This window comes from Capsicum annuum, chromosome 12 (assembly GCF_002878395.1).
Source record: "Capsicum annuum cultivar UCD-10X-F1 chromosome 12, UCD10Xv1.1, whole genome shotgun sequence".
Taxonomy (NCBI): domain Eukaryota; kingdom Viridiplantae; phylum Streptophyta; class Magnoliopsida; order Solanales; family Solanaceae; genus Capsicum; species Capsicum annuum.
This window is the reverse complement of record NC_061122.1, coordinates 27,926,139-27,947,049: the sequence shown is the minus strand read 5'-3', so window position 1 is coordinate 27,947,049 and position 20,911 is coordinate 27,926,139. Positions and strand designations below refer to the sequence as shown.

Below are 20,911 nucleotides of genomic sequence, written 5' to 3'. Positions count from 1 at the left end.
ACTACGGAGAACACCTATATCTATTCTACAACGCGGAAAATGCATATTCTCCTGAGGAGTTTAGCGACCATTTTGTTGAATTCAAGAACTACAGTCTTGAGGCAGTCTTTTTTCTCGAGCATGATCTTGGTTTTGAGAAATGGAGCAGGGCATATTTCCCCGGCAGTAGGTTAAACATGATCACCACAAATATTGCCGAGTCGGTGAATGCTATGTTGATTGACGAAAGGGAGTACCCCGTGGCATCCATATTCAATTCGATTACCAAGAAATTTGATGAAATATTCAGGGAGAGGCGTGCCTACGGCCTCAAATGTAAGGATAACAAATTTTTTTTGGCCGTCGAAAAGATCTTAAGAGACAATATGAGCGAGGGAGACTCCTTCTATTCAGAGAACATAAGCGGGGACAAAAGGCAATACATTGTGTTCAGAAGTGGCTGTACGACCAAAGTCGACCTACTGGAAAGGTCGTGTTCTTACAGGAAGTTTGACCTGGTCAAAATACCATGCGTTCACGTGATGACCGCTTTGCGATTGAAGCATGGTGAAGATTATAGTTTGAGAGTCTATGATTACTCTTCGCCCTTGTATAAAGTGGAAGAGTACCTCCTTGCGTATTCGGAATCAATTAATACTGTCCCTTTGGAGTCCGAATGGCACGTGCCACTAGAATTGCTAGACGTGAACATTATTCCACCTTTCGTATTCACCAAACTCGGAATAAAGAAAAAATGCGTTAAGGGCGTGGGAGAGACTTTCAAGTCAAAGAGGAGGAACAAGTGTTCACTGTGCAAGAGACCCGGGAACAAGAGAACCACTTGTAACAACAACAAATCGTAGTTAGTCTTGTGTGAATTTGTATTTTTGTAAGTCATGGCAGTGTATGTATTTTGAAAACCCTTTATTTTTTGATTAATTCCAGATTTATCGACTGTACTCTTAGTCTATTTCGATCTTTTTAAAGTATTGCATATATTGTGTGTCCGATCTATTTCTTTTATTCTTTATTTAACACATGGTTTATTATCGATCCTATATAAGGTCTATTAAAAATCCTAAATGTTCAAAAGGACAGATGCGAGCAGTTGAGCATTTATTACACATCAAAAAAGCTGTTGCACGTCCAATCAGACTTTGCATCAATTGGGTAGACACTACCTCTCTTCAATTTTCACCATTCAAACGTATACCAACCAAAGGATTCTATTTTGGTCTATATAAACACCCATCTACGACACCCAAAATTCATCTTCATCAACTCAAAATCAGATTAAATCGATGACAAGATGCCATACACTCCTTTAAGACCCAGAAGGAGGATCAACCTTAACTACAACCTTCTCCTCCTCCGTAACGACTTTAACCGCCTCTCATATGGACTGGGGCAGGACAGGGAGCATCATAACTGCGAACTCTGGTGGATTGCCCATTTTTTACGGGCGATTGTAGAACGGCTCAACATGGAGCCGGGGGAGATGATCACCCCCCACCATCCCCTTAGTTTTAAGTTTTTTTGTCTTTTTTTTATTTATTTTAATGTCATCGCAATGGAAAGCTTTCATGTTCAAGTTTATGTTAGATGAAAGCTTCTGTATTTTTGTACTTTTTGTTTGGGTTTTGCTGAAAATATGGGTCTACCATTGCAATGATGAATGAATGAATGAAATATGTTAGTTTTTCCTATATTTGTCTTCCTTTAAATTTCTGCAATTTTAGACTCATTTAAATTTTTGTGCAATTTCCTCTGTTAGAACATGAATCAAACAGTTGTGAATTAATGGAAAATTAATTTTTGTTTCCTGCATTTTGTGGTACTATAATTCTTGTTTAGTTTTTGTTTAATTATTTTATTCCTTTAATTCTTGTTTAGTTTTTGTTTCTGGTTTAATTCTTGTTTCCTGCATTTTTTGCACTGTAATTTTTCCATTTTTATCCTTTTTAGAATTTTTTGCGTGAGATCAAGGTAGAAGATGAACGGAATAGTTGTCAGACGTTTAGGATAATTCATATACGTCAATGGAAAGCTAATCTGGTCTATCCAAGATTATGTTAATTCATACAAAATTAAATTTATAGTCGATGCAGTTTATTTGATACTTATCTCAATGTCTATGCTTGACCTAATACATAATCGATGTGTTAAATAGTACCAGCCCATCGATTGTATTTAGTAAATATCATAGACTGTAAGCCTTTTCAATGATATACAATATTGGTTTATTGTCATTAGTAGCATATTTGAAAAAAAGAAATAATTAATCAATAAAATAATAAATAATTAGATTTGATGCAATTAAAGGAGTTTGAACAAGTCATGTGATAGTATGAGAGTCTGAATAAATTGGATGAGGTGATCAATGATGTGTGAGAATGGGTAGTGGATGAACAAATGAATTCCTCACAACATACTTCTCCTTTGTTAAACATTGCCCTAAGGATGTTGGTTATTCAACCACAACTCATCACCTTACATCTTGTTTCAGCACTTTCAGTTTATATGGACTCTCATACGATCACATGACTTATTTAGGCTCGTTCGATTGCATAAAATTCAATTACTTATTATTTTGTTAATTAAATAATCCTTTTCAAAATATATTCTAGTCATGGTCTATAAATGTGCGTCATAGTCTAGTTCATGTATTAATGAAGTTGTACTAAATCTATGCTAGACAAGGATTAGTTTTGTACTCGACCTAATATAGTCTATCATAGACTCGTAACTACCTCCATAAATAAATAACTAGACTATGATATTTATTCATAGACCATAACTAGCACATATTTTGAGAAGGGTTAATTAATTAATAGAATAATCAATAATTGAATTTTATGCAATCGAATGAGCCTAAATAAGTTATGTGATTGTATGAGAGTCCACATAAATAGAAAGTGGTGATCAATGACGTGAGGTGATGAGTTGTGGTAGAATAAATGAATTCTCCATAACACAATTGTGCTTTGGGTAAACATTGCCCCATGCATGTTTAAGTTGTTCATCCACTACCCATGCTCACACCTCATTGATCACCTTATCCAATTTACGTGGACTCTCATACGATCACATGACTTGTTCAAGATCCTTTAAATGCATAAAATTTAATTATTTATTATTTTATTAATTAAATAATCCTTCTCCAAATATGTGCTAGTTAAGGTCTATGAATATCCAGCATCGTCTAGTGAGGTTATTAAGGAATTAACTCTTAGTATATGCTAGACTATATATCTATTCTGTAAATCATCTACCCTAAGCCTTAGAAGGCATTGATTATTAATAAGGTCTATGAAACATGACCAACAGTAAAAAATAATCAAAATGTCAGATTTTTACAACGGTAATAAAGTCCACGTCAAATCAACACCCAACGGTAGTATCTCACTTTTTCTTCTATAAAATGAAGGTTATTTTTGTGTTAGCACTCTCATATTTTTTGTCTTTAACTTTTGCAAACAACTACAATGTCTCAACCATCCCAAAAATCAAATGCAAAAGTGTCCTACATATGTCACTGTGGCAATCCAGCTGTTTTTAGGACGTCACGCACCGATTGAAATCCAGGTCAAAAATTCTTTAACTGTGCTATTGAAAAGGATAATGGGTGATGCTCTTTTTTTAAGTGGCTTGACGAAGACTCACCGACGAGTAGCCCATCGATATCAAATTTTTGAGGCACTTCTTCCAAATTTCATATACTCCAAAGACTTCGGAAATTCAAAGAAAATAGAGATCTACTCATGACATTGCTAAAAGAAGCCGAAAAACAAAGGGATTACTTGAAAGGATCACTAAAAGAAGTCGAAATGGAGAGGGATCAAGTAAAAGGCTGATTTTGGCCGAGAAAAAGAGAAAGGCCTAAAAAATTTATTGTATGGTTTGTTATTGTTGTTGGCTTTCTAGAAAGGTGTAATAGGGATATAGGAAACTGAATAAATAGATGTAAGGTTTATTAAATCAATCGTGGGTGTAATCTATAATTAATAGAGAATTATGTCTACGTCTTTTATCATTGACCTCTATAAACCATGATAGTTAAGGTAAGTAAATATATGAATTACTCAATCGATAGTATGTTAAGTCTATAAATTATAGTGAATAACTTCTATTATGTTTCTAATCAACCAATGTAAATTAGGACAATAGCTGAACTGGTAACGCAATGCAGCCAGCTATTTAATCTAACGAGACAATGGAATAACTGAACATTATTTCATCAGTAAATGTCATCATTGACATGTCAAATATATGTAATTCATCCATAAAGAACAAATCACTAAAAAAATATATCAAACATATGTAATTCAATTATCCATAAAGCAAATCACTAAAAAAAATAAATCAGTAAGAAAATTGTTTGTTCTAAATCCACAAAACTAGTTTTCTTGAATGAGTTTCGCTACAATGCACATCACATCCAATTCTTTTTCTTCCTATTTTTTCTCCCCTTCTTCAACTTCTTTCTTCTCATTTTCCTTCTTTTCTTCTTCTGCTGATTTCTTCTCTTCTCCAATGTTTTCAACCTCTTGTTCGACCACTAATTCTTCTTCAACTGTCTTCTCGATTTTTTCTTCTTCTTCTGATGATGATGATGATGATTTTTTTTCACTATTTTTTTTCTCTCCTCATTTTCTTCTTCTACTTCCGCTGTCATCTCCTCATCTTTTACTTCTTTTTCCTCTTCTTCTTCTTCTTCTTCTTCTTCTTCTTCTTCTTCTTCTTCTTCTTCTTCTTCTTCTTCTTCTTCTTCTTCTTCTGTTGCATTTTCCTCTTCATTTTCTTCTTCTTTCTTCTCTTCTTCACCTTTTTCATCTGCTACAGTCATGTCCATCACTGCGACTGTAAGTTCTTCGAGGTTTACTTGATGCCAGCTAGGAGGGGTCCTGTTGAGGTGCACTATATTATTTTGAAATAATTAATAAATATATACAACAAAATTAAATTGATAGAGCAAAATATAAATTAATTTACCTTCTTCTTGTTGTTTTTTCTTATTCTTCTCGATTCTCCTCAACCTCTCATCTCTAACAAAAGAAGCAATATGCAGTAGATTTTTCTCGAGCAACACAATGCGTTTGCGTAGGTCATCGTCATTAGAAGCATCTGGTGAAGTTTTGAGTCCACTTGAACCAGCATGATCACAAACGCGTGATGGACTTGGAACATAATGGTGGACACTCAAATATTCGTCTTCGGTCGCTACCTCCACTGATGAAGTCAGGACAGTCACGCCTTTTAGCTGGGCCTTCAATACATCGATGGACGTATCCTTAACTTTGTCCGTGTATGACTTAAAATTTTTCATGTATCTCTGTTCCATCTCACGGACTTAGGGGTAAGGTACGGGTGCACAATCTACAAAAAAATAAAAATAAATTACAACACATTTGCTAATATAATAATATTAGTATCATATCAAAATAAGTATAATTTTACCTTTGTGTTGTTTTCTTTGTACTTAAATGGGTCGTCTTCCATTATGTTATCGCACTTCAACCTGTGCCATCGAAGAAGACGGGGAATGGGCAGGGGAGAATCCAATGACTTGCCGGCGTACCTTTCCAGATGAGGAAAGGCCTCATATATCCAAACCTACAATCAATAGAAGCAAAAGTAAGTCTATAGTGTCTATGTATTACTGCATAAATATGTAGAAGTCTATAATAAATCAATAGGTTGGTTGACTAAAAGTACCAGAAAGGCCTAGGGAAAGCCAAATAATGCGTACGATGAATTATTCCTCTTGACAAAAGCTTCTTTCTGCTTGGTCAAATCAGTCTTCTTTTGAAGATAGATCAAGGTCAGCTCAAAGGACTCTTTTCCCTATGGATACCCCCCAAAGAATTCTAAATCTTCCGCCATCTTGATGTGGTCCGAATCCACCTTCTTTGACGGGTCCTTTGCCAACGGCATCGCGTGCACAAACCAAAGCACACTTCAACTTTTGTTGATTATTTAACCTATTACCTTTCATCAGGCTAATCAACTTTGCAGCAGTAATGCTCTTGTTCTTTGTCACCTTAAAATAAAAACTTTCTCCATTTTGGAGGACTTTGTTCATTTTTGATTCACGGAGACACGTTGAACAATTTAGCCCCATAATCAAAGTAAATTCCTTTAAGCCGAAACAAGCTGGCTTACCGTTCACACAAAACCAAATCTCATGCAGTTTTTTTTTTAATTTTTTATACGTCGCAGCAATATATAATGAACCATCTGTCTATTAAACTTAAAATATTCCGGAATATGCCTCAAGTGTCTAAAACATGTCTTCTTAAAATCACAATACAACTTTTGTTCAACAAGAACCCGTCTAAACTCTCGATATACCGCCATTCTTGCTCTCAAAGAAATCTTTGCAGGAAAATAGCCAAGATCATCCATCCAGGTTGTTAGGCCGTACGACTTAATAGAGATGTCTCTCGCACAAATTGCCAAGGATAGGGGATCCTCCTCCCCATCTCCGCTATCTCTCCTATCCTCACCATCCCCGCTATCACTTTTACTTTCTTCTTTACTTTCCCCCTCGCTTTTACCTTCACCATCCTTAGAATCCTCACTCTCATGTGCACTACTTTCATTATATTCGAAAATATCAGCAAGAATTCTTGATTCGATTTCCAACTCCGATTCATCGACTACGAATTTTTTTCTCTTGAAAGTTTTCAAAACTTCTTCGAATTTTTGCTTCCTACTGGTAGAAGTAGTGGAAGCAGGCCTTTTAATCGCTCTATGAACTCTTCTCACCATTTATGATCTACAGCAAAAAACGAATCTGTAGTGGCCGATTTATCGACCACCAATCTATTAAAAAAATGAACAAATGCAGCAAAAATAAATCTGCAGTGGTCGATCTATTGATCACTGGTCTATTTAAAAAAATGAACAAATGCAGCAACGACAAATCTGCAGTGGTCGACCTATCGACCAATAGTCTATTAAGAAAAATGAAAAAATGCCTCACACCAAACATGCAATTCAAGTTCCAACATTGGCAGTGCAATTCACAACGACAAGAACACCGTTAAAACAGGTCCAATTCAGTATAAAAAAATTCAAAATCAAACGCAATATAACTACCAAAGTTAAAAAAATGTCTAATCATTATCCACAACAAAACCCGATTAAACATGCAAAATCGACAATGTTAACTAAAAACACCCAAATTTTGACTAATTCAACGAGGAATAGTGCAATTTTTGTCAAAATCGAAGAACCCCAACACAAAGCATTATCGAAAAAAATTAGTAAAATGGATCTAGAACTGATTGGGGAAGAAAATTACACTTACCTAAGTAAGAGAAATTAAAATTTTTTACCTTAGGAAGCAAGAATCAACCATATTTTTCTGGTCGAAAAAATCGGAACCAAAACGGGAGAAGGAAGGTTTTGAGGAGAGAGAAATGTGTAGTTGAAAATATTAATTGATTTTAAAAAATATTTTGAAAATGTAAAAATATACAAAAGGGACCATGTGGTAGTTTTTAAAAAGTTATATTTTTTTTCCAAGTTTTAAAAATGTTAAATGAACCCATGACCCCATAACCCTGGCCTACTTTTTAGACCTAACCCTAAAAAATAAATCAAAAAGAAATTTGATGTCTATAGCTCAAAATAAGTTTTGAAAGTGGGTAGGAATCAAAAAATTCTCCCAATACTTTTAATTTAGGGCGAAGAGATATAGATCATTCCGTTACACTATGTACGCTATAGTTATATGTAATATCTGTTGTAATTATATACATAGATGGAAACCAAAAAAAATAAAGTTGTAATTATATACATAGATGGTTACTGTTAGGAAAAACTTGTTAAGGGAACCTTGTAGTCTATAGATGTGGAATGCTTGTTTAACCCACGTACAATCTTTTTTTAATTACATTATCGATTGCTAAATGCAATTTAATTGATTATAATAGTTATTTAATGTATCTCTTAAGTTGTTGTATTAGATTTAAATGAAAAATTATCAATTATCATAAATTTAAGACATCATACATAAACTTGTTCTTTAACTTAGCATCATCAGTTAACATACGCCTTGTAATTACTTTGGATGTATACAAGTAAACATTTAAACTTGTAAGAAATAAAACAAGTACTCATACCTCTCCTATATGACAAAACATATAGGATGGCATGCAGGATGTGAATTGCCACGTAAAAAATATAGGACATATATGTCTACTTATTTAACTTTATACAAACTTAAATACCAACTTATATACACCAAAATTAAAAAAACGTAAATACCAACCAAATCAAATTAAAAGACATATATATAGATGTATTATGTCTAAATTAAATTTAACTTACATAAGGTAATATAAAGTACCATGTAGTATTGTCTTGGGAGGAAGAGAGAACATGCAACCCACTACCTCACGCGCACAAGACCCCACACCGCAAAACCCTAATTTCCAAGAGACCCTTTGCTTAGCTCTCTTTCCCATTTCTCATTTCTCAAGAGACTACACACTATACCTTGTTCAACCTTTCATCCTTTGACACACTTTTGTGTCTTCCGGTGTTTTGCCTAGTTCCCACCCACACTGTAGGATCTATCGAAAATAGTTCATTTATCTTTACAAAATAAAGATAAAAATTGTGTATGCATCATTTTTTATAGATCATGAATTTACTTTTGACGTAATGAACAAATAAAAGTGAATTAACAAAGAGAGTGATAAATTTTTAAGCTAAAATATAGTTATTCAAAAGCAAAATTACTGAGTTCAGTCGAGTCTGTAATCGACATTCGCCCCCCGCTCTAGGTCCCCACCACCCCTCACTCGTCACCCCGAGAATAAAAAAGAATATTTTTATAAAACAAAACTTAAGTAAATAAATAGGAAGACCCACAAACCTTATTAACTCATTCTCCTTGTTCCTTAATCATCATCATCACTCTCCTCTCTCTCCTTCTCTTGTGATCATCTCTTTAGCTCTTTGCTTAGATCCTTGTTGAATTATTCTCTCACCATAGTCATCCTTGACCCTCCCAAAAGAAAAAAAAAACTAGTCCCAAATTCTCAACCTTTGTAAAATCCAAGATTTTCACACATAGAAAAAAGGGATAAAATCAAAGATCCTTTTTCCCCATAGTTTTAATCTGTCCTTTAGACTTCAAGAATTCATTTTCCACTAGACAAAAACCCTATCTTTGAGCTAGTTTCCTAATTAACATGGCAAACCCATGGTGGACAGGCCAAGTAGGTTTACAAGGAGTTGAAACATCATCATCAGCTGGTTCACCATCTCTTAAGAAACCAGATCTAGGTGTATCTATGAACGATAACAGTGGTGGTAGTGGTAGTCATGACGAAGATAGGGACCATAGTGATGACCCCAAAGAGGGTGCAGTTGAAGTAGCCACTCGTCGACCCAGAGGTCGACCAGCTGGCTCAAAAAACAAACCCAAACCTCCCATCTTTGTGACGAGGGATAGTCCTAACGCACTTAGAAGCCATGTTATGGAAGTTGCTAATGGAGCTGATGTAGCTGAAAGCATAGCACAGTTTGCTAGGAAAAGACAAAGAGGTGTTTGTGTATTGAGTGCTACTGGAACTGTTACTAATGTAACCCTAAGACAACCTTCTGCTCCTGGAGCTGTCATGGCATTACACGGGCGTTTTGAGATCTTATCGTTGACTGGCGCTTTTCTCCCTGGACCTGCTCCTCCTGGATCAACAGGTTGTTTGTTGAACTGTGTGACCATCTTATTTATACGTTTAAATTGATAGACGAGTTATACTTTTGATTTTTGTACTTAATTATGTTATGTATCTAACACTAACACCTCTATTATATTGTTTGTTCTGATATCATAATTGTGTGACTATTTCAGTTAAACTTTTATAGAGAGAGTACACTTTTAATTATATATAATACCTAATTATGTTATGTGAACATATCTTTTGCCTGCTCTAATTTCATGTTGAACTATGCGATTTAGCAAACTCATCTACAAGTTTAAGCTGCTAGAAATAGCACAATTTTAATTACAAGATTACTTATGTTATATCTTAACAAGTCTATTTCCTTCTCTAATTTCATGTTGAATATGTGACTATTTCGTCTACAACATTAAACGGTTAGAGAGAGAACGCTTCTAGCTAGTTGCAGTACTTACGTTATGTATCAACATTCCTTTTGCCTGCTCTGTTATCATATTGATGAATTGTTTGACTCGGCTAAGAGATTACTTAAGTTGTTAGAAAGAGTACGATTCTACAAAATTACTTAATTATATCATGCCTCGATGCAGGTTTGACTATATACCTAGCAGGAGGACAAGGGCAAGTTGTAGGAGGAAGTGTAGTAGGGTCATTAGTGGCATCCGGACCAGTTATGGTAATTGCATCAACTTTTTCTAATGCTACATATGAGAGGCTACCACTGGAGGAGGAAGAAGAAGGCGGTGGACCGGCAGCACAAGGACAACTTGGTGGTGGTGGATCGCCACCGGGAATCGTAGGAGGTGGTGGTGGCGGAGCACATCAACAAGGTGGTGGTGGTGGTATGGGTGACATTCCATCATCAAATATGCCAGTATATAATTTGCCACCAAATTTGCTACCAAATGGTGGACAATTGAACCATGAAGCATTTGCTTGGGCACATGGACGCCCTCCTTTTTAATTTAGAGGTAATTTAATGATAACAGTAATAATAATTCAAGGAAAGAAAAACAAAGCGAGAGAGGGTTTAGAGCTTAGCTTCTTCTTCTGATTATGTTGTATGGTAAAAAATTTAAAGAAGTTATTTGAGGTCTAATTTATGTATATTAATTTTCTCCTTGAATTTGATTCAACATGATGGGGTTTCCTTACCCTACTTCAATCTTCCTCTTCTTCTTCTAATTCTCCTCATCATATTCTTAGGGTTTTTTTGCTGGTCGGTAAAATGTTTTTGAGCAATTTTCTATATGGTTTTATTATAAATCTCTACATAATAAATAATTCTCAACATATCATTTTAGGGTTTCTATCTTTTTTTGTTGATTCCTTCTCCCTATGTTATTTTCTTTGGATGGTGTATTTTGCCCCTCCTACCTAGTACATCATTTTTAGTTCTTTGAAAGCTATTAGGGTAGATTGTCTATATTATATCTCTAAGATACTAACTCTTTCTTGATTCTAATGCGGAATGCTTAGTGCATCGAGGTATTTTTTATTTAAATACTTGTATACTAGGTGGGATTACATTGGATGTTTTGTTGTTGTTGTTAAATACTTATATTAGATATATAAGATGAGATATAATATATATTCAGATTTATTAGGTTTTCTACCTTTTTATTTTCCACAAAAAAGATTCTTATAAAGATAGAGTATTTTATTTAAAAGTCTCCGCATGCCAGCGGAGTTAACTGCCAATAAAAAAAAGTGATATACTAAAGAGATATATAATGAGATATCCACACTTAACTAATCTAATTAATGGGGTTTGATTTATCTATATCTATTTCAAACAAGTTTCATGCCATTTTTTCTTGCAAGTAGCAATTCATTATTCATACAACATCCAATATTACCGGCCACTTTGTCACAATTTATGTGATAAGTTTATCTTGTTTTAGTTAATTCACACCCAAATCGTATAACCTGATCATTCATCATATTAAGAAATAAGTTTTTTTTTTTTTTTTTTTTTTTTTTTTTTTTTTTTTTTTTTTTTTTCATTTTATGCTAACTATGTTGATCTATGGAGTTCGTTTTATACTACAAAATTCAAAAGCTTTTGAATATTTCCTAAAGCTTCGTATTCAATTTCAACATACCACATATATATATTGTGACGGAAGGATTAATACTGTATAAAATAAAAAAAATCTAGTGTTTGATGCTCTATAAATTAATTTTAGTAACAGTGAACAGAGAATCTTAGGAAATAGAGTTTGCTGAATTCATGGAGAAATGGTACTTTTGATGCAACTAGTAGTGACCAGCTAGAAGAATGTGAAGATACTCGTTCCTCCTATGATATTTTTCATGTTTCATTTTTTTAAAAGTTAATTAGATTAATTTTTATTAATATTTTAAAAAATATTTTTTTAATCTTATTAATATAAAAAAAAATTATAATAATAGTACTTTTGGATATCTTTTAAATATCTAATTGTAATTTTAAAATATTTAATATTTTCGTTGTGCCAATTTATATCACTCACTTAGCTTTTTTTTTCCAGGTCATTCTGTTCTATAAACATCTCATGACTGAATGATTCACTTTTAAGTTTGGTTGCTAGGTAAGTTAGACACTATTCTAGGACGTGGATCGATCATGATTTATATTTAGTAACAATCCAACTTTAAAATGTCTATTTTATCCTTAATGAAATGATTTATAACCACACAAATAACTATGACTTATTTAAACAACAAGTTTCAAAAGTCTTTATTTCTTTTTTAAACCACTTATTATGTCAAAACTAGTTCATATAAATTGAAATGGAAAAAATAAATATTAACCTTCGAAAAATCAACATGAAAGTATAAATAATATATAAAGATATGTAGCCCTCCTCCCTCTCTCTATTTTAGATCTGAATTTATGGATCTTATGACAAAATCTGTCTTCTATGTCAGCAACACAATAAATGGTTCCATGGAGATCATCTTATTATTCTGTTCCTTTTTTATTACTACTATATTTTCATTCGTAGGATTGACATATTATCATGTTTTTAAGGATTGGATCACAAAAGATGCAGGCCAAGTGAAAGACATAATAGGCCACAGCTTTTCTGCACATCCCATGGTACATGCATGTACTCCATCCCCCCGGTACATTCATGTATCCTTTTTCTTAAAAGAAGTTAACGGATCCTAGCGATAAAGAGTTGTATATCAGTGAATTGTAATAATATATTTTTTTAAATATATATATATATATATATATGTAATTTAATCAATCGAGTCCTAGATAAGTGACTTATAAGTTAAACTGCTATAACAAGTTAAATATACTAATCACGTAAAACGTTGTTACGTTATGTAAATTTCATTGATTTTTTAAAATTGGAAGTAGAATGATCAATTTTTGTATTTCATTTTCCTACCTCGAGTTTGGCACCTGTTTTTGAGACTCAATTTAATCTATATATGCATCACGTCGCTGCGTAAAGCCAAGATCGTCCTATCAAAACTTTTAAAAATTGTGTTTTAATATTAATACACAGTTACTTATTGAATGTTTATCTTTTTTATTTCTCCCTAGAATTCAATATTCACATTGAAATTTGACTAATAAAAATTCTCTTATTGCATGAACTATTTCTCTGGGCGTCGCTCCTAAAGAATGCCTTTTCTTTTTCCATATCTCGCATTCAAAGCTAAAGATGAAGAGATCTTAATCATTCCATCATAATCCATATTGGTTACCTATTCAATGTTAAAAATGGTCCTATGAAACCTTGAGGATGTGAAAGAAATTAAAAAAATGACAACTATAAATTGGCTCAAGAAGTTCAAAGGAAAATGATAAGAGTTTCTTTCAAAGCTCAACATGTTATTATCAGCCAAGACTTTTTGACTAGGTCGGGAAAAAACATAAACATTATTAAAACGACAATAAAGCCCATAATTGCTCAAACAAATTAAAAATCATTTAATTCCCTTTTTAAAGGAAAAAAAAAAACTGCAAGAGACATGCACCTAGAATATTCAACTACTGTCTTGTCGTTTTAGAGAACTCTACAATATAATATGTGAACAAATAATACCATACCAATAAACCTTTATAATGGTGCATCAAAGTGTGGGCGGAACTAATATTTAATATAGGTGGGTTCACGTAAATTCTATAATTTTTATTTTCTATTCATATTTTTAAATATTTAATTATGAATTTAATTATTATCGTATAATAACTTAAGATGTTTAAATTTTTTTATAAATTTTAAATTTTAAATTTGGGTTAATTAGTTGAATACATTAATTCGTTACCTGAGAATTTTTCAACAATCAAAGAATAGTTTTCTTCTTTGTTTAATTTGGTCACTTTCTTCATTAGTATAATCACGTTATGATGTTTTGCCCACGATTTATAGCTTTTTAAATACAACTACAAATAGATACTCTTTTAATTTTACTTTACGTTGCACATTTACTTTTAAGTTTGTATCAAAGATAATATTATTTATATTCAAAAGTACTTTAGTTGTAAAATATTTAACACTGATTGTAGGCCATAAATCTTTAAAAGAAAAACTTTAGATTTATAATAAGTTTTAAATATTGTCACATAAATTGAGATAAAAATACGCATAATAATATGTGAAAAAGGGATGAATATATTTCTCTATTCCATTAAAAAAATATTAATTAGAAGTGTATTTTATAAAATTAACTCTCTATTAATATGTCTTGAAACATTAACTCTAATTATTTCTATTTTCTTATTTAATACTACGGGTAATACGGGAATGAAATAATGAAATACTCTAGATTTATGAAAATGGACTACTAATATGAAACAAACATATTTATTTAGAAAGAAAGTCAAGTAAAATGAAACGGAGGAAGTAAGAACAAATAAAAAAAGGGAAAGATGAGTGTTTTGTTTGATTGGTGCTACAGTTGGCACAATAATGGAATATTTATTAATTAGACAATAAAATGAGGGGTTTCTATCACTTTACTGGTGCTTAGAGGATTAATTAATTAAATGATTAAATTAATTAGGTCAGTGTTTGTTGTGGTCATTGATTCCTGATTAAAACAATTACTTAATTAGCTGGTGAACAGATGACCTTTAGTAGCTCACTAAAGCTAATCTAACTTAATTAATTAAAATTAATTTAATCGAACTATAATTACCGTATTATTTGTTGTTGCTATTGTTATTTTGTATTTTGTTTTAGCATAATTTGTTTACAATTATATTTCCTTTCAATACTTGACGTGGATATGCTCTATTTGAAGTGAAAGTTTATCATAAATAACTTTTCTGCCTTCACAAAATAGAGGCAAAACTGCTTATGCACCATTTTCTTTGGACTCCACTTATTAAATTACGATGAATATGTTAAAAATTAAAGTTAATTTAACCAAAACACTATTAGGCGAGTGTTCTAATACAATTGGGGTACGAGATTAGTTTGCACGTCACTATTGTAAATTACTTGTTTAGAATTAGCTAAAGCTTCAGATAACCTGCTCATTAAAATAAAAATTTTATATGCCCTATTTGATCGAGCTTCTAAAATCAAGTTATTTTAGAAGTATTTTTTTTTAAGATCAAATTCGTCGATTTAGAGCAGTACCTTTGAAAGATGACCAATTAGATTAATTTTGACACTTTCAGCAAAACAAAAGAAAAGGAAAACGAAATAGAGGATGTAACAAATTCTTATCAAAATACTTAATTAGTTTGAAGTTGATTTTTGAACTAGCTCGTTCAACACTAGAGGGTGTTGCTCAAATGGTGAGTAGTAAGTATCTTTTATTTTCAATCTGAAGGTTGTGGGTTCGATTTACCGAGTGAGCAAAAAGGTGCAAGCTTCTATGGAGGGATAAAAATAAAACAACTAGCTAGTTCAAGCCTTATTTGTTTGCGGTTAATGAATGTATGAATTTAATGAGTCAGATTTCAGCCCATTAAATTCATTTTTTTTATGTTTTAACGCATCTTAATGGGTCTAAACATGTCCGAATGAATCTGTGACAGATACTCTCATAAGCAATCTACTTTTATTTAGAAAAAATTCAATCTCTCTTTTGCAAACAAAATTAATGTTCTCTCTCTATCCCTCGTATCTAACTATCAACTGATTTCAAATGATTCACTAAAGTGTAATTTGTTTTTTTTTAAAAAATAAATACGTATTTATCGAATATTTAATTTAAACCTTATGTGTAAGTTATTTAATTATTAATTCATGATTATTATTATTCTACTCATTATTTGCACTAATGATGAGTGCATACACGTAAAAAAATTAGCTTGTCTCATTATTCCAAGATCAAGCTGTAGCTATATTGTATACTAATCACTATGACTCTCGTATAATTTAGGTAATATTTACTATGTTATACTATGAAAACAATTATTTAAATACTTTATTTTCTTATGTACTACTATACTAATATGAGTAAAATTATTTGAAATTTATATATTTAAGTATTTTATTTTCTTATCAAATAATAATTTTACTTTGTTTATATCACTTTTTTTCTAATAAAAAGTTTATATCACTTTTTTTGTTTTCTAATACTTTATTAATATAATATCTTTTCTTATTTTATTTGATTTTACATATATTGTACTTATATATAAATAACTTATACATGTTCAGATGCTTAAAAAACAAACAACTTTAATCATTCAATATTTTGATCCACAAACAACATTTTAATCATTCAGATTATATTCAGATTCAGGCGTTTTAATCTTAATAAAAATAAATGCAGTCTTAATAAACTAAGAACAAAAATTTAGGTGCTTTTTAATTTTGGGAGCCGATTGTTTATCCATTTCTTAAAAAAAAAAGTCAAAATCGGTTAAAAAAGTTAAATATACCAGGATGTATGAAAAAGTAAAAGATAACATAAACATGAACTTAGCAAGATACGGCGTGTCAAAATCGAATTACTTTAGTGAATTATTAGAGTATAGTACCACCTTAAAAAAGATATTTAAAAATATAGTCAAAAAGTAATTTGTCAATATTACCCCTTTGATTCTTCTAAGCTCTTCTTAAAAGTAAAGAGGTGCCTCCTTGAAAATGTAAAGTAAAGAATAAATTTAAAAAAAATAAAAAATAACACTCTTAAATTTTAAAAAAATCGCTTATTGTAAGATTTATGAGAAATGGATTAGTAGACTTGATATCATGTATGCAATAGCCTAGGTTGGCGACTTATGAAATGTTTGGGTGTGTAGTTGTGATATATATCTACATGAGGACTAGTGTTGAACGCAATAAATTGGGGCGAAGTCATTAGTTGAATAAGAGAGTTAGGTTTATAAGTATAAGTTGTACCCCATGTAGCATGTTACATGATGAGGTTTCAAGCGTGTATGTTTTATCTTTCCTAGTAAATGTTCTTGAGTTTTTCATATGAAGAAGGAAAGATAAATAATATATGGTGTTGGTAAAGCCAAGTTGAAGAAAGTATACATAGACGATATGAGCTCTTGGTATAGTTTTAAAAATTTTATTAAATTGTGAGAATATCATATTAGAGGTGTAATCCTAGTATATTAAGGAGTGAAAAATAAATTGTTATGTGTTAAGAAGTATCGATGTGTTTTCTCTTGAGAGTGTGAGTTATAGCGTGATGGCTATAGAACCTAGCAAAAATTAAGATTAGTGTCCCTTGAAAGGATATCCTAGAAAGAACTTAGTGTTCTCATTTTATGGTTATCATGGGGGAGTTAATTTGGCGTTCATGTCTATAGTGATGCCCTTATTGTGCTGAGTGTTTTGCTAATAGATTTAATGAGAGGATTCCATAAGTCTTGGATAGTGACCTTTGAGCTAAGGAGAAGATTATGAACTCAGGAGGATCTTGAACTTGCTCATGGTGCCGAGTTTCAGGGAAGATTTATGATGATATCTACTCTTATTTTATCAAATTCCCCCTACTTCAGTCTAGGAGGAAATACTACCAATGCCTTATGTATTCAAATTATGCCTATGCCTATGGTACGAGTTCTCTATGCAACTTATGTCCATACTTTGACCCCTGAACTAACATTAATAATATCTCTCACAATCCTAGCTTCCAAGTATTCAAGATCTATGTTGCAATGCTAATGATCCATAAATCCACATCTCACATCATGCTTAGTTCTAAGAAACTGTACTTTCTATATGTTACCAATCATTTTATTTCATGTCTTATCCCAAAATGATGTTATCTTTGAAAAATCATGACCTTTTTCAGTTCTTAGCAAGAGAAGAAATAGCTTCAAACAACAATCCATATCTTATTCATTGAATTTATGAATACAAGCTTTATGCTACATAACTCAGGATATATGCTCTTAAGTTTCTCACTATGTCCAGCCCTAAAAACTTATGCTATATTATGTGTATCCCCAAATGACCCTTTATTTATTATCTAAGTGTTTAACAAATGAAGCATTTTGTGCCTATTGTATCATATCTTATATCATATGCCCCATCTTGAGTAGTGCATGCATTGAATATAAGTTATAATTTAATAGTGTCACTCTCATTTTTTATGCTTGTTCTCAAGTCCCTCAATGACCTTTATTATGTTAGATGATAGTGGTTATGTGTAAGACCCCGCAAAGTTCTCTTGTAGTCTGAGCCTTAGAGCGTGTCAAGTGAAGTGTAATTCCGACCCTAAAAGATTAAGAAGTGACTTCCTAAGTGAGTATCATTTTAACCATATAGAATTTTCTTAATTTCGACTTTTTATCACATGGAAAATTTGATCAGCTTTCCGTCGATATAAGATTCACCAAAATCCGATACTCGGGCAAGAAGTTATGGAAAATTTAAGTCCTAGTCGTAAAACAACATCATTTTAGTGCTTGGCACGTCGCGGAGAGGGTCTTTTTGACAATTGTCAATTTCCAGTGAAACTCCGCAATAGTGGCGTGTCGCGGAGGACCCCAATTTCCCAATAGTCAATTTTCAGTGGCCTGGCGCGATTGTGATGCGTCGTGCTGACGTACTAGGTCCCAACTAGGGTACAACGCGATGGCTCCGCATCACAGTGACTACCAATTTCGTATTTGTCAATTTCCAATAAACCACCGCGATAGTGGCGCGTCGCGGTGGCCCATGAAATTGGGTTTCCAACTTTTTTTTAGCTTCGTTCAAAAGTTAAAAAAGCGCACTTTGAACTTTTTTCAAGCCTCTTATACCGTGAAAACACCAAATCAAAGTCATTTACAAGCATTCTATGAAGTTTTTCTCAAGTTTTCTCTCAACAAAAGCCCTAAGCATCCAAAACCTCTTCCAAGGATCTCAAGAATCCACCATAGATTTTCTAAATTGAGTCAAGATTCAAGGTTCCCAAGTCAAGGGCTTAAAGAACCCTCATTCAAGAGTACGAATAGAGTTTCAAAAACGAGAGTTCATCCAAAGCTTCTAACTCAGGGTACGTGGGGTTTTGAAAAAAGATAATCCTTTCACCCTTGTGCCCAAAAGCTTATTTAAACTACAATTCTCTGTAATTTATGAGATTTTACATGAAATTAAATTGGGGTTTTTCACCCTTTGTTATTGGTTGCAAGCTTTTAATGTTTCTATTGAATTGAGAGTCTAATGGCATGATTTTTACATATTTTCTTGAGAAATTGCAGCTTGGTCTAGACCCCTTGATTTTAATCCTTGAGAAGTTAATAGTTGAAATATTTGATACATTGAAGTATATGAGTATGTTGAAATTTTGAAATAAATTGCTGAAATTTCCTGATTTCTACATGAGTTATGAATCTATATGCTATCTATTATGATTTTGATGAGTTTTAACTTAAGATTGAATTATGGGTTATTAAACTCTACTTGAGACTTGCAATTTTATGAACAATTGTGCTATAAGCACCCATGATTTGAGTATTCTGAGATTATTGAGAAATGTTTTGACCTATTGGTCATTGAGCTTTTAAATTCACTTTCCTACATCAGAGTACAAATTTGATTATTGGGTTCGTAGTGAACCACGGGATTATTTCTAAAAGTGGATTTTTACTAGATGAGCGTAGATAATCTAAAGGGAGTAGTATTTAGCACCGAGCGCGTAAGTTACTATGGTTTCTTACCTCAAAACTATGTGCCACCGTAGGTTAGGCCTGTGGTTGAGTTTATAATTATCATTGGACCTAAGGCCGAGTTGATATTGGGCGCGAGGCGGAATTTGTTTAGTGATCACTGGACCTAGGTTATACTCCCTGGCAAGAGTATGACGCCTCTCCCCAACGTGAGGTTTCTTCCTTAGGAGGAAAAAATGTTGGACTCCATGTAGCTCACATGGTTTATGTCGGTTAAGAGAAACTTCCTTAACATTTAAACTTCGAGATCAGTTACCTCCCTAAACTAAAGTATTTTCCATTGAGATAAGATATTTTCTTTTAAAACTAAAATACTTTCCCTGGATATGAGTATTTTTCCCTAAAGCTTGAAATGAGATATTTTTCTAACGTGAACGAAATTCCTTCAAGTATGTTCCAGAGTTATATGATTTCGAATTCCAAGTATTTGAGTTTAAAAGAGTTATGAGTTCTTGAGCATTGAAGAAGTTTTACTCTCCATGAGACATATGCATGAGTTGAAAGTATTGCTCAAAGTTTCCTTTAGCCTTGAGTAATGAAAATAAGAGAAGAGTACAAATTTCAAAGTTGAAAGTATAATGACTCACGAGATTGTGTTACATGTTCCATTTTACATAATTCATGAGCTTCGCATTTTATACTTATTCAAGCTATGTGAGTCATTACTTATTACATGCATGATTTGATTAAAGAGTATTGATGTTGTTTCATATAAATGCATGCACCCCTATATACTCAGTACATTCCTAAGTACTGATCCACATATACGTCTATGTGCTACATTGTCTTATAATGTAGGTTCAGGTGTTTAGTCCTAACCTCTTCTATGATTTTCGAGTACCTCTAGCTACATTCCTACTATGGTGAGTCCTCACCGTTTGAGAACCTATATTTAGACATTTCCATATTTTGAGAGACTGTTGTTATTTCCAGTTCATTTTGAGTCAGTTGGGGACCTGTCCCAATGGATCTCTAGTTCATGGATTAGTAGAGGCTTTGTCAGACTAGTTATCGTATTGTGGTTGTGTTGAGGTTTCTAGTATTGTGGTCGTTTGGACCTGGCATTTTCTCCGTATTTTCTTTCATATGATATGACTATGCTAGTTTTTGAATTATTTCATCTTGAAATGAGTGTTATTAGTGGAAACAGGATCAA

The 20,911-nt window shown here is 32.5% G+C and overlaps 2 protein-coding genes across 4 annotated transcripts; both read left to right on the top strand.

The window, feature by feature from the left end:
- The first annotated feature begins 176 nt into the window (after positions 1–176).
- Positions 177–842, top strand: LOC107849340. The gene has a single exon (XM_016693943.2). The coding sequence runs from the start codon at positions 177–179 to the stop codon at positions 840–842; it is 666 nt and encodes a 221-aa protein (XP_016549429.2).
- An 8,024-nt stretch (positions 843–8,866) lies between these two features.
- On the top strand, positions 8,867–12,888 carry LOC107851669 (AT-hook motif nuclear-localized protein 20). 3 transcript variants are annotated; one of them, XR_001669118.2, is made up of 4 exons: positions 8,867–9,693; positions 10,268–10,648; positions 12,191–12,250; positions 12,694–12,888. XR_001669118.2 is itself a non-coding variant. In XM_016696750.2 (3 exons), exons 1-2 carry the CDS (start codon positions 9,186–9,188, stop codon positions 10,639–10,641), a joined length of 882 nt encoding a protein of 293 aa, XP_016552236.2. In that variant the 5' UTR covers positions 8,867–9,185; the 3' UTR covers positions 10,642–10,648; positions 12,191–12,888. The 3 variants fall into 3 exon arrangements, 2 of the variants coding, with proteins under 2 accessions (XP_016552236.2, XP_016552235.2); XM_016696750.2 differs by having other exon boundaries at positions 12,191–12,888; XM_016696749.2 differs by lacking the exons at positions 12,191–12,250; positions 12,694–12,888 and having other exon boundaries at positions 10,268–10,842.
- The last annotated feature ends 8,023 nt before the right edge of the window (positions 12,889–20,911 follow it).